This window comes from Peromyscus leucopus, chromosome 20 (genome assembly GCF_004664715.2).
Source record: "Peromyscus leucopus breed LL Stock chromosome 20, UCI_PerLeu_2.1, whole genome shotgun sequence".
Lineage (NCBI taxonomy): Eukaryota > Metazoa > Chordata > Mammalia > Rodentia > Cricetidae > Peromyscus > Peromyscus leucopus.
Window position 1 is genome coordinate 37,819,134 of NC_051080.1, and position 12,724 is coordinate 37,831,857.

General features: G+C 42.6%; 1 protein-coding gene across 8 annotated transcripts in view; it reads left to right on the plus strand.

Annotated features, from left to right (window-relative positions):
* The window catches only part of Tnrc6b (trinucleotide repeat containing adaptor 6B), a 233,601-nt gene that overhangs the window by 200,709 nt on the left and 20,168 nt on the right, over positions 1–12,724 (plus strand). For all 8 annotated transcript variants that reach the window (XM_037197686.1, XM_028871192.2, XM_028871189.2 and 5 more), the window contains 4 exons: positions 2,425–2,550; positions 11,386–11,517; positions 11,767–11,865; positions 11,995–12,196. In XM_037197686.1, the coding sequence (XP_037053581.1) occupies positions 2,425–2,550; positions 11,386–11,517; positions 11,767–11,865; positions 11,995–12,196 (559 nt within the window). The remainder of the gene's footprint in view (positions 1–2,424; positions 2,551–11,385; positions 11,518–11,766; positions 11,866–11,994; positions 12,197–12,724) is intronic.

Genomic DNA, 12,724 nt, shown 5'->3' on the forward strand with positions numbered 1-12,724 from the left:
GTTAAAGTGCCATATTAAGATAGCAGGAGGGCTGGAGAGATGGTATAGAGGTTAAGAGGTCATGAGTACAATTCCCAGCAACCACATGGTGGCTCACAACCATCTATATTGAGACCTGGTGCCCTCTTCTGGCCTGCAAGCAAACATGCAGGCAGAACACTGTGTACATAATAAATAAAAATAAATTGAAAGATTTCTAAAAAAAGATAGCAGGAAAGCATGTTTATAGACTACTGTTGGCTTGCTTGTACCCACTTCAAAAACATCAGAATGTTATGTGTGGCTTCAGACACCCTTCGATTTTGGCAGGAAGCTGAGAATCTTCTAAAAGGAAAGACTGAGGGGCTGGAGAGATGGCTCAGAGCTTAAGAGCACTGGCTGTTCTTCCAGAGGTCCTGAGTTCAATTCCCAGCAACCACATGGTGGCTCACAACCATCTGTAATGAGATCTGGTGCCCTCTTCTGGCCTGAAGGGACACATGCAGGTAGAATACTATATACATAATAAACAAATAAATTTAAAAAAAAAAAAAAAAAGGAAAGACTGAAATTTAAAATGACTCTAGCATGGTGACTCTCCCCTTTAATCCCAGCACTTGGGAGGCAGAGGCAGGCGGACCTATGACTTTGAAGCCAGCCTTGTGTGCAGAGTAAGTTCCAGGACAGCCAGGGCTACATGAAGAAACCCTGTCTCAAAAAGCCAAAACAAAAATAAAATTACTCTAAGCTGGGTGCAGTGATGTGAGTTAAACAGCCCTTGGGCAAATAAAATTTGTGGTAGATCTTTGACCTTTTATGATATATACAGATTTTAAATGCCATTTCTACTTTATGTTTGTAATCATTTTTAGTTTTAGTGCTTTTTAAGTTCATTTTTTTTGCCTGTAGCAGTCTCTTAATCTAATTTTTGAATCATTAAAGCCATCACAGTATCTTTAGTGTTCTGTAACTCAATGATACTATTTAAATTCTTAAAGATTGTCTTAACCCTGTGTTAAACTGAAAGTAGTGGCCTCAGTTTACAAATGCGTTATTAGCTGTCTTTTCTAAGATGTTCAGTGGGGTGTTTTCAAATGAACGATTGGTGGGCCATGGACATTTGCATGATATGTGCATCCTGTTGACCAAGGCTTTATGAAGTTCTGAGAATACCAAAAGGAAGGATTAAACTGGTACAGAAAAAAACAATAGAAAATGACAGTGAACATCATTGGAGAGTTCCAGTGTTTTCTTAGCACAGAAGTTCAGTTACTTTGTTCATGTAATGAGGAAGGAGGCTTTGGGGAAGATACCCTGAGTGGGCCCTTGAACTCAGGCCTCAAACAGGCCAAGAGTATATGGTGTAGAGAATCTCAGGAGTCCAGGTGTGATGGATGGTGCATGCTTCAGTCGTAGCACTTTGGAGACGAAAGCAGTCCAAGGCCAGCCTGAGCTACTTAGTGAAACACTGTTGGGGTCGGGGGACAATCCTCAGACAGAGGAAACAGTGGCAAGTCATCAAATGCAGTTTTCTTTCCTAAGCACTTTCCTTAGCTAGAAACAAATAACATCAGGGCCCCGGGAGCCCAGCTTCCCTTGTTCTGGTTGGAAGATTAGAGATGAGCTCAGTGAAGTGGTTCATTGGGAATCATGGAATTGCGCTTTTTTTTTTTTTTTTTAACTAGACTGATATTTATGTTTTTGAATGAGAAGTTACAGGTGAGTAATGTTTATTCCCATGACCTAGAATGATATTTAATATATCTTTTTCTTCTTAACCTTGATGTAAGATTGATGAGCATTTAGCATGTCGCAAAAAAGCCAACAGATTCAGGACATGGAAGTGTATTCAGAGCTAGAGTGGGGTCCCTGTGATGGCTGTGATTGGTTAAGCCGACTGATTGAAGGAAGTGATACCAGAGTGCTACTTTACAACTGATAGTTTGGTTATAGTGTATATTTTTATCCAGGTGCCTTTTAAGATGCATCTCAGATTTTAAAGTTTGAGAATTAAATTTGATAAACCAAGATTTTTGTGGTGGCACATACCTGTAATCCCAACACTTAGGATGCTCACTTCAACTTTGAGCCTAGGCTGACTACAGAGTGAGACCATGTCTCAAAAAGGCAGTCTTGAAGTTTTGCACAGCCTATTCCTTTCAGCCACAAAGAATGTAGTGCTACTTCTAAATGTGACTAAATTTAACCCTTTCAGTTTGTAGAATTTATCTGATCACCTGTGGCAAATGATATGCCCGTGACTCAGTTTGAGCAACTGTCCCCCAACATCCCAACATGAAGAGCCCCTAAGTTCTAAAATGAATGCTGTCATTCCATGGACTAGGGATCTTGATTCTTCTTAGGAATAGAAACTAGAACTAGAACTGCTGCTTGACTGTTTCTTGAATTGACAAAAAGTCCTGATGGATATTGTTCCCCCTGCAGGGCGGCAGTCACGGTTTGTTTGGAAACAGCACAGCACAATCGAGAGGCCTGCACACTCCAGTGCAGCCACTGAGTCCTTCTCCTGGTCTCCGGGCGCAAGTGCCTCCCCAGTTTATCTCCCCCCAGGTAAGAGGTTCTATGTTCCTACCTTTGGGAGTTAGGGAGCATTCAGGTTGGGGCCCGTTGTTCCTGCCTGGTTGATGCCCATGAAAGGAGGAATGGTTACAGCTGGACATTGGGCAAAGCCAGACGCCAAGTGCAAGACTGTTAGAACAGAATGTCAGCCCCCTTTTTAAATTGCATCACACATTCACAGTAGATACTTTGTAACTACTAATCGCCTAATACTGTTTTAGTTTGGTTTGGTTTTTGTCTTTTTGTTCCTAATTGAAAACCATTTATAAATTCTAAGGTGAGTGTTCAGAAACAGATTGCCCTCTGGGATTTGCCTAAAGATAAACAGAATTATGACATTTTTCATTTTTCTATAGAACTCTAAGGAGCTGTGTGCTAAAAATACTGACTTCCTACTCAGAGAGCCCTAGAGCTGGTGAAGAGGCCAGTCTGATGGGACTGTGCAGAGTCAGCAATTAGTATGATAAATGTCACAGGTGGTCAGCAAAGTTTGGGGACCAGGGTGATGCTTCTCCTGATCAAATGTTACTAGCATCACTAGCAGTGACATTTAAACTGAGCCTTGAAGAATAAATTCAAAATTCTAGGAATAGCCACATTAACGAAACCTTCTAAGACACAGAAGCCTTGTGCCAATGCAGTCATAGCTGGCAGTTGGTGTGTTGAGGAAAAGGAGTTGCTTTGAATGATTAGTGTGAACAGGTTGATAGAGGTGCGTGCATTCCTCAGTGGGATGAGAAGAAATTAGACAAGGAATTAGGGACAGACTGTGGCAAAACTATGCATTGCTCAGGAGTTTGGATCTTGCCCTGTAGGCCAATCTTTGTCAACTTGTTTATAACCATGTTCTGGGCTGCTACTTAAAGGTCTCCCTCATTCACTCTATTAAGACAGAATTCTTGGGATTTGGGGCCTGCTCAAACCTAGGTAGTTTTCATGTTTTGTTTTTCTTTTAATATGTATGCACTATATGTAAGTTAATATAATAACAAAATACACAGGTTTTTGCGTGTGTGTGCACGAATGCAGTGTCCATGGAGGCCAGAAGAGAGCATTAGATCCTCTGGATCTTGAGTTACAGACAGTTAGCACCACCTTTGTGCTGGGAACCAAACCCCAGATGTATGAGTCCATGTCTGCCTGTTCTGTCTTCCTCCTCCACTTGACTGGATAGTTTTTGTGTGGTGGCTGTTGTAGACACTGGAACATTAAGGCTCTCCAGTGATGATAGGGAAGCGCGTGGTCTGGGAGATGATGGCAGTAAGACGACAGGCTGTGTTTACATGGTGGAGTTACCGGAGCTGCGGGCAGCAAGCTGCGGGCAGCAGAGCTGGCACAAGGGCACAAGCAAAGTGACAGTGGGGGCCAGACCCACCCATCTTTGTGTGGCCCTTCCCTTCCTCCTCCTGAAACTCACTTGCTCTCAAGCACCTAACCATGATTCTCCGTACCCTCCCACTTCCCAACACTGCGTCATCATACTGTCCTGGTGCTCGGTTCTCAAGCTTCTCATAGCATACAACCACCATTAGGTGACTTCATCTATTCCAGTGACCAGCCTTAATACTGAGTTCCAAAATTGTGCCTGCTGTCAACATTTTTTTTCAGCTCCACAAACTGCTAGATATGCCCAAAGTAGTATTTAAAAAAAAAAAAAAAACCTCTTCCAGCTAGATGTGCTCCTGTCCTGAAGTTGCTTACGTCAAAGATCCACAAGCTAAACTATGATCCTTTCCCACATCATATTCCACATTTCGTTCAGTAAATTCTCTCTTTAAAACTTGACCCAAGCTGTACAGTGGTGGTGCACACACTTGGGTGGTAGAGGCAAGTGGATCTCTGAGTTTTGAGGACAGCCTGGTCTACAGAGAAAGTTTCAGGACAAGCAAGGGCTATACAGAGAAGCCCAGTTTCAAATAAAACAAACAAACCAAAAACTTTGATCTAGAGATGGCTTCTTGCATAGCATTGAGGTTCAGATCAAGGTTCAGATCAGATGCTAGCACCACATAAGGAGTTGGGTGTCCTGCAACTCTAGCTACAAGAATCCCAGTGCCCTCTTTGACCTTCATGAAAACACAGAGGCACACATCTGCATGTGCACATGCACAAGCACACACACAAAACGTTTACAAAGAAACAACCACCTTGATCCAGGCTCTGACTGTTTATCATCTCTACTAATGCAGTCCCTACCAGGATGCCATCATAGATAGTCTAGGGCCTTCTTGCCTGTCTGTCCCATTCTGCTTCATTCAGTTGTTGCTGTCTATGGTCAGAGTCACACTAGTCCGCTTCTGCAGCCACATTGTCCACTCCGGTAGTTATTAGCAGGGGAACACTTGAAATGTGACTATTACTTCATAATCATTAAGTTTAAGTAGCTGCACCCAGCTTGTGTCTGTTTCAGCATTACAGAAAGCTCTGTGTGGTCCTGATGTACAACATAGGGTACATCATGCTGTCCCTTGACTGCAGATCCTCTCCTGGTTTGCTTACTCACCTAGAACACAGTATTTACTGCCATCTTTAAGGTTCTTGGTGACCTCACCCAACCTATACCTATTGTTTACTCATGTCTCTCCAGCCAAGTGACCCCAAAACACCAGTCACCCTTTTAGAACACTTTTGTCTCAGTCGCCAGTCAGCTCAGTCTTCACTTCCTTGCCTCTCTACTTGAAAGCACCTTACCCAAGATGCTTTCTCAGGCTCAGCTCTGAACCTTTACAGTACCTCCCGACTATTGTTTCCTTACCCTCCAGAGGTTTCCTCTGTCCTTAACTTTTTGCCTCTGCTTCTTGAGTCAAGCTTCACAGTGGCAGGGATTGCAACAATTGTGTTGTAGCCCATTGACTTCGTGCATGAGCAGGCATGCTGTTCATATATGTACTCACATATAACCTGCCGTAGTTAACATGATGTCTTAGTGTTTTCTCCTGTTGCCAAATAATCTTCATGTTGGTTCCCCACTCACCCTCTCTCTTTCTGTGCTTGGGATGGAACCCAAGGCATGCTGAGTAAATAATATACAAATGAGCTGTACCTCAGCCCATATTGATCATTCTTTGTTTTTTGTTCGGTTGGTTGGTTGGTTTTTCGAGACAGGATTTCTCTTTGTTACAGCCCTGGCAAACTCACAGAGATCCGCCTGCCTCTGTCTCCCAAGTGCTGGGATTAAAAAGTGCTGGAATTAAAGACATGCACCACCACGCCCAGCTCATTCTTTGTTTTTGTTTTTTTGTTTTGTTGTTGTTGTTCTTTTATTTTAGGGTTTGGTTTTGGTTTTGGTTTTGGTTTTTTGAGACAGGGTCTCACTATAGCCCTGGCTGACTTTAAAATCATAGAGATCCTCCTGCCTCTGCCTCCCCAGTGTTGGAATTAAAGGCATGTGCCACCATACCTTGGCAATGTTAATCACTATTAACATTGTTTCATTAGATACATTTACCTTAATTAACACTCTTCCCCTTTTATTGAATATTGATTTGTTTCTGATTTTTTACTATTATAAGTAATCTGCAGAAAAATTTTTATTCAAAAAACCTTCATCCATATTAGTTACTTTCTATGTAGTGCAGCCTGGTCTTGAACTCATGATTCTCCTGCCTTACCCTACCTAGTGCTAGGATCACAGGCATGAGTCTACATTATTTCTAAACTTAGTTGTCCAGAATGCAGTTTTTTGTTGTTGTTGGCTCTTTCTTTTTTTCTTCCTTTCTTCCTTTCTTTCTCTCTTTTTTTCTTTCTTGTTTTTCGAGACAGGGTTTCTCTGTGTAGCTTGGCGCCTTTCTTGGAACTTTCTCTGTAGCCCAGGCTGGCCTCGAACTCACAGAGATCCGCCTGGCTCTGCCTCCCGAGTGCTGGGATTAAAGGCGTGTGCCACCACTACTCGGCTTCAGAATGTAGTTTTTGAGGTTTTTTGTTTGTTTGTTTGTTTGTATGTGGGTGGATTTTTTTGTTTTGTGTTTAAGCATAGACACTGAGAATTAACATTTAACACTTACAAAGGCTGGAAATGTTCAGTGGTAGAAAGTTCATGCAGAGTGTGTGAGGCCCTAGGTTCTTTTCCCAGCACGGGAGGGAGGGAGGGAGGGAGGGAGGGAGGGAGGAAGGAAGGAAGGAAGGATTGTTACAGCCTTTGTTTCTACAGTTGCCTTTCCCTCCATCATTGGGGTATTCAGAAAGTAATTCTGGTGGCTTTTGTTGTGCCTTTACATTTCTGCTATTTTGCACCTGCAATGTTTTGTTAAAGCCATATTGATTGCAGCAAGGTCTTCACTTTCTCCAGCTCAGCTGGAGACGGGGCTTTTAAGCCAGCATAATTAACTCCCCTCAATGGGAATAAGGAAACCTGCACTTTAATTACTCTGCATTCTAGGTTTGAACAGCTATTTGCTAAGAGCATAGTAATGATGCTTTCTGGTCCTTTTGTAATTCATGGAAGGAGACACTGTATCTGTAGCCTGCAGAGGCAAGGGTAAATAGAAAGAGTATACTTTTTTTTTTTTATTTTATTTTTTGCTTTTCCAGACAGTTTCTCTATAATACTCCTGGCTGTCCTGGAACTCACTTTGTAGACCAAGCTGTCCTTGAACTCACAGAAATCCACCTGCCTCTACCTCCTGAGTGCTAGGATTAAAGGTGTGCACCACCACCACCACCACCACCACCACCACCACCACCACCACCACCCCCAAGTATAACTCTTAAAGTAAAACTTTCAATTTAAGGAGCATGTGCAGTGGTGCAATGTAGATATAAGAATGTCTTATGTTGGTGTGCTTTTCTATATCTGGCCATCTTTAGTGTGTTATTAATTTTGCCTTTTCTTATTTTGGACAATGAAACCATATAGTGTATAGGAAAGAATATACAAAGCCAGGTGGTGGTGGCACATGCTTTAATCCCAGCACTGAGGCCAGCCTGGTCTGCAGATTGAATTCCAGGGTAGCCAGGGCTACACAAACCCTCTCTTGGGGAAAATGAAAGCCTATATGCTGTATGTATTATATAGGAAAATTGTAGAAGGTGTCATATACTTGTCATATACTGGGATGGAAGCCAAATCCCACAGGTGTGGTATGCTCATACTGTGCTATGAATTCAGCAGTTCAAAGAGAGATCAAATAAGTTTTTAAGTTGGTTGGTAACACTCAGCATCACCAGTGTCTCTTAGAGGATGGAGAGGAAGCAACCAACCTCACAGTAGAGTTAGTTGGGTAAACAGATAGGATTGAGATCATGGAAAAAATGAGTTGATGGGCCAAAAATCTAGCAAGTCTGAACTTGACCAGATATTTCTAGACTACAAAGTGTTTTTTTTTAAAAAAAAATAGATCGTTCATTCTTGAGGATGTTCAGAGGTGGTGACTTGAAATTAATAGAGGACTGCCAGATGTGGTAGCACATGCCTTTAATCCCAGCACTCAGGAGGCAGAGACAGGCGGATCTCCAGCCTGGTCTACATGGTGAGTTCCAGGACAGCCAGGGCTGTGAGGAGAAATCCTGTCTCAAAACAAAACAAAAAAATTAATAGGGCACTGAGCCCTTTGACTTCGATCAAGGTGCTAAAGAAAGGTAAGATCAGAATCCCTGATGGGAAAGCAGTGAATGAGTACAGATGGAGGTGAAGTGAAGAGAGACGCCGACATTAGAACACAGACTAAGGCAGACACGAAAAGGGCCTTTGTTTCTGTGTGTGACTTAATTCCCCCACCCCTTTGTTTTTGTTTTTGTTTTTGAGACCCGGTTTCTCTGTAGCTCAGACCATCCTGGAACTCCTTTGTAGACCACTCAGCCATGCCTTAGTTCTTTCTTATACTAGTGTGTAGCACCTACTGGTGACCATACTGCTTCTATTGCTTTGTCTTAGGTAAGGTGAGAGTGGGGCTGGAAAGATTGCTCAGCAGCACTGCACTCATGGTGGTCATAGATCTGCCATCTTAACCTCCTGGGGCTCCTGCATGCACATGGTGCACATGCAAGTGTTTAGGTGCACACACATACATATAAAATAGTCTCCCGCAGGTTAGAATTAAAGGCCTGCACTACCACCCTCAACCCAAAGAGCCTTCTTTATTTAAAAGCAAAAAAAAAAGCCATTGTTGTTTGAATGTTAACGCAATAGATCACCACAGCCCATCCTGGTCTACATAGCGTTCCAGGACAGTCAGGACTATACAGTGAGACCTTGCTTTAAAAACAAAAAAGGAAGAATGAGGAGGAGCAGGGTAGGACATCAACTAAAAATCAGGGGCTTATAACAAATTAAATCTTAGAGCAGAGAATGACTTTATAAAAAGAAAGTTAAATGTTAAAGACATTTGTTTAGCTGATGAGTTTCAGGCTGGGCCAAAGTTTTAGTTGCATCCTCCTAGATTTGCCAAAGTTTTAGTTGCATCCTCCTAGATTTTCCTCCGAGCTACCTAGCAAGTTCTGCATTTCCATCCATCCACAAAAATTATTTGAAAATAACTTGGTAAATGATTCTTAAATTAGAATAATGACAGTGTGTTCATTTAATAAGCATTTATAGAGTATCTGCATGAAGATAAATGTAATAAATAAAAATTAGAGGCCCATTTGCATGAGTTCAATATTACATTGTGGTTGGAACTAGGGTTGTGGCTCAGTAATAGAGTGCTTACCTGTCACTGATCCAGGCCTTGGGTTCGTTCCTCATCATTGCAGATGTAAAGAGAACTTAGGGAAGCAAAACACGTAAAATGCTGCTGGTTCTGATTGGTACTGAGCTCTTGGTTGAATAGAGAGTTAAGATGGAATCACTAGAGAAACAGACCCAAGGCTCTGTTAGAAAATGTCTGGCCAGGCAGTGGTGGCACACACCTTTAATCCCAGCACTCGGGAAGCAGAGGCAGGCGGATCTCTGTGAGTTCAAGGCCAGCCTGGTCTACAAAGCGAGTTCCAGGACAGGCACCAAAACTACACAGAGAAACCCTGTCTCAAAACAAAAACAAAAACAAAAAAGAAGAAAAAAGAAAATGTCTGACTTTAAGCAAAGTGCTTAGGGTTGGCCGCACCTACTCGAGACTGTACCTAGAAAATGACTTTCTGTTGTTGGTTCTGCATGGAGAAACAGAGGTGAAAGAAACAGGTGTGTTAGCTTGAAGGTGAGGGACTGGGGAATTCTGCTCTTGTCTCCTGAAGAACCATCCTGTGACATAAGAATGGGTATTTCTGAAGTACATTTCTAAGTCTTTGGGATAGATTAACTCAAATGTCTTATTTGACACTTGTTCTGAGTCACACAGCTTAGAAATAATAGACACTGGGGTACATGCCTACTCAGTCTGTCTCAAGCCCTAATATCAGTTTTATTTTTTATTTATTTTTTTACTTACTTGTTTATTTTGGTTTTTTGAGACAAGATTTCTCTGTGTAGCCGTGGTTGTCCTGGAATTAGCTCTGTACACCAGGCTGGCCTCAAATTCAGAGATCCCTGTGCCTCTGCCTCCTGAGTGCTAGGATTAAAGGTGTGTGCCACCACGGCCTGGCTTTTTTATTTTTATTTATTTCTTTGTTTTGTTTTGTTTTGTTTTTTGTTTTTTGAGACAGGGTTTCTCTGTGGAACAGTCCTGGCTGTCTTGGAACTCACTTTGTAGACCAGGCTAGCCTGGAACTCACTGAGATCTACCTGCCTTTGCCTCCCAAGAGCTGGGATTAAAGGCATGTACCACCATCACCTGGCTTTTTTATTATTTTTAATGGGGGTCTCTATACATTGTCAGAGTGGCTCAGAATTCCAGGGCTCAGGAGATACATCTGCTTCCCAGGGAGTTGTGACAAAAGACATGTACTGCCTTGCCCCATTAACACTAAGTAAGCTCTTAACCCCTATTCTGTGTGGAGGCTTTAGGGTTGTTCTCTATGGCCCTACTGACAGTGGTACCAAGATAAAAGTACAGGCAGGCAGACCTTTAATCCCAGCATTCAGGAAGCAGAGAGGGCGAACCCAAATGAGTTTGAGGTCAGCCAAGGCAACATAGTAATAAGACCCTGTCTCCCCTGCCAAAAATACATACATACATACATACATACATACATACATACATACATACATATTCTTATTTGTATATTAAGTGCTTTCTGGTAAGCGTTTTGTTTTGTTTTGTTTCGTTTGGGGGCTATTTAGACAGGGTTTCTCTGAAGTAGCCCTGACTGTTCTGGAACTTGCTCTTTAGACCAGGCCACATAGATCTGCCTGCCTCTGCCTCCAGACTGCTGGGTGTAAAGGCATGTGCCACCACGCCCAGCTTCTGGTAAGCATTTATTAGCTCTAAGCAGTTTATCGTGTTTCACTGTATGGCATGTTTCCAATGCCAATTTTTCAATTAGAGAAAAGCCATGTTGTCATTAGATTTTTTCTTAAAGATTTTGTTCTGACTTAAAATTTCATCATTTTTGCCGGGCGGTGGTGGCGCACGCCTTTAATCCCAGCACTCGGGAGGCAGAGGCAGGCGGATCTCTGTGAGTTCGAGGCCAGCCTGGGCTACAAAGTGAGTTCCAGGAAAGGCGCAAAGCTACACAGAGAAACCCTGTCTCGAAAAACCAAAAAAAAAAAAAAAAATTCATCATTTTTACTGCAGGAAATTAGAAAGTCTTAGGAGAGAATTAAAAGGGTCTTAAGAGATCCTAGCCCAGAGATAGATAACCACTGTGAACACTGTGGAGCATGTTACAGATAGTTCTCAAGAAGCTGACAGTGCGTGCTTTAGAGCTAGCAAGTCTTTTTCACAGGAGCAAAACAAAGGCGGGGTGGCGTTATTTTGATAAATTCTAAGGACTTTCCCTCTGTCTTCTGGTTAGGTTTCTGCCTCAATGCTCAAGCAGTTCCCCAACAGTGGCCTGAATCCAGGTCTCTTTAATGTGGGGCCTCAGTTATCTCCTCAACAAATTGCCATGCTGAGCCAGCTTCCACAGATTCCCCAGTTTCAGTTGGTAAGTTGCATGTTTTGCTCCTGTTCCTAAAAAGGTTATTTGCTTCTCTTTTTTCCTTTGCGTTAATTTCCTTCTCTTTGTCACTTTTTGTTCAAACTTTTATACAGATGATTAATTATGATTAAAAATTGATATATCAGTTTGTCTGAAGGCAGCCCTAACTATAGACTAGGAACTTGGTTATGGGTGCTTTACATGCAGACTCTCCTGTCAGTCTCAGGAAGCTGCAGTTCCCTCATTGTTTTGTAGGCATGTCAGCTTCTCCTGCAGCAGCAGCAGCAACAGCAGCAGTTGCTACAGAACCAGAGAAAGATTTCTCAAGCAGTGCGCCAGCAGCAAGAACAGCAGGTGTGTGGGTCGGGAGGAGCCCTAGTGTTCTGGGTGAGGAACACCTTTGGCTTAACAGCTCTTTTGGGGTACTGGCTTATCATCTGTCCATTTCTCTTGGGTCTTTCCTTAATGGATGCTGACCTGCAGCTGGCAAGGATGATGAGTGCTCTGCAGCAGCAGCAGCAACAGCAGCAGCAACAGCAACAACAACAGCGGCAGCCTAGCATGAAGCATTCTCCATCTCATCCTGTTGGGCCTAAGCCACATTTGGACAACATGGTACCCAACGCGCTGAATGTGGGACTCCCAGACCTTCAGACCAAAGGGCCAATCCCTGGATATGGTTCTGGTATGTTCTGTGTTGTGGCAAGTACTTAATATAACATCTGCTTAGCCAATCCTGTGGTAGGGATTGGCTTTACATTATCCTCCTTTGCTTTTTCCTTTTAATGTTATTTATTTTCTTTTAAAAACTTTTTTTTTTTGAAGCTAGGTGGTGGTGGCAGTGCAAACCTTTAACCTCAGCACTCAGGAGACAGGAGCAGGGGGATTTCTGTGAGTTCGAGGTCAGCCTGGTCTATAGCTAGGGCTACACAGTGAAACTGTCTCAAAAAAAAAAAATTGAGATTTATTTTTATTTTGTGTGTTTTGCTTGCATGTTTGTCTGTGTACAACATATGTGCAGTGCCCTAAGACGCTAGAAAAGGATGTTGGATCCCTTGGAACTGAGTTACAGATAGTTGTTAGCCATCATATGAGTGCTGGGAATCAAATTCCGGTCCTTTGGTAGAGTAGTCAGGACTATTGACTGCTGAGCCATCTCTCCAACTCCCCTCTATATTTTTACAGTAGACAATGGTATGTGGTACATGTCTGT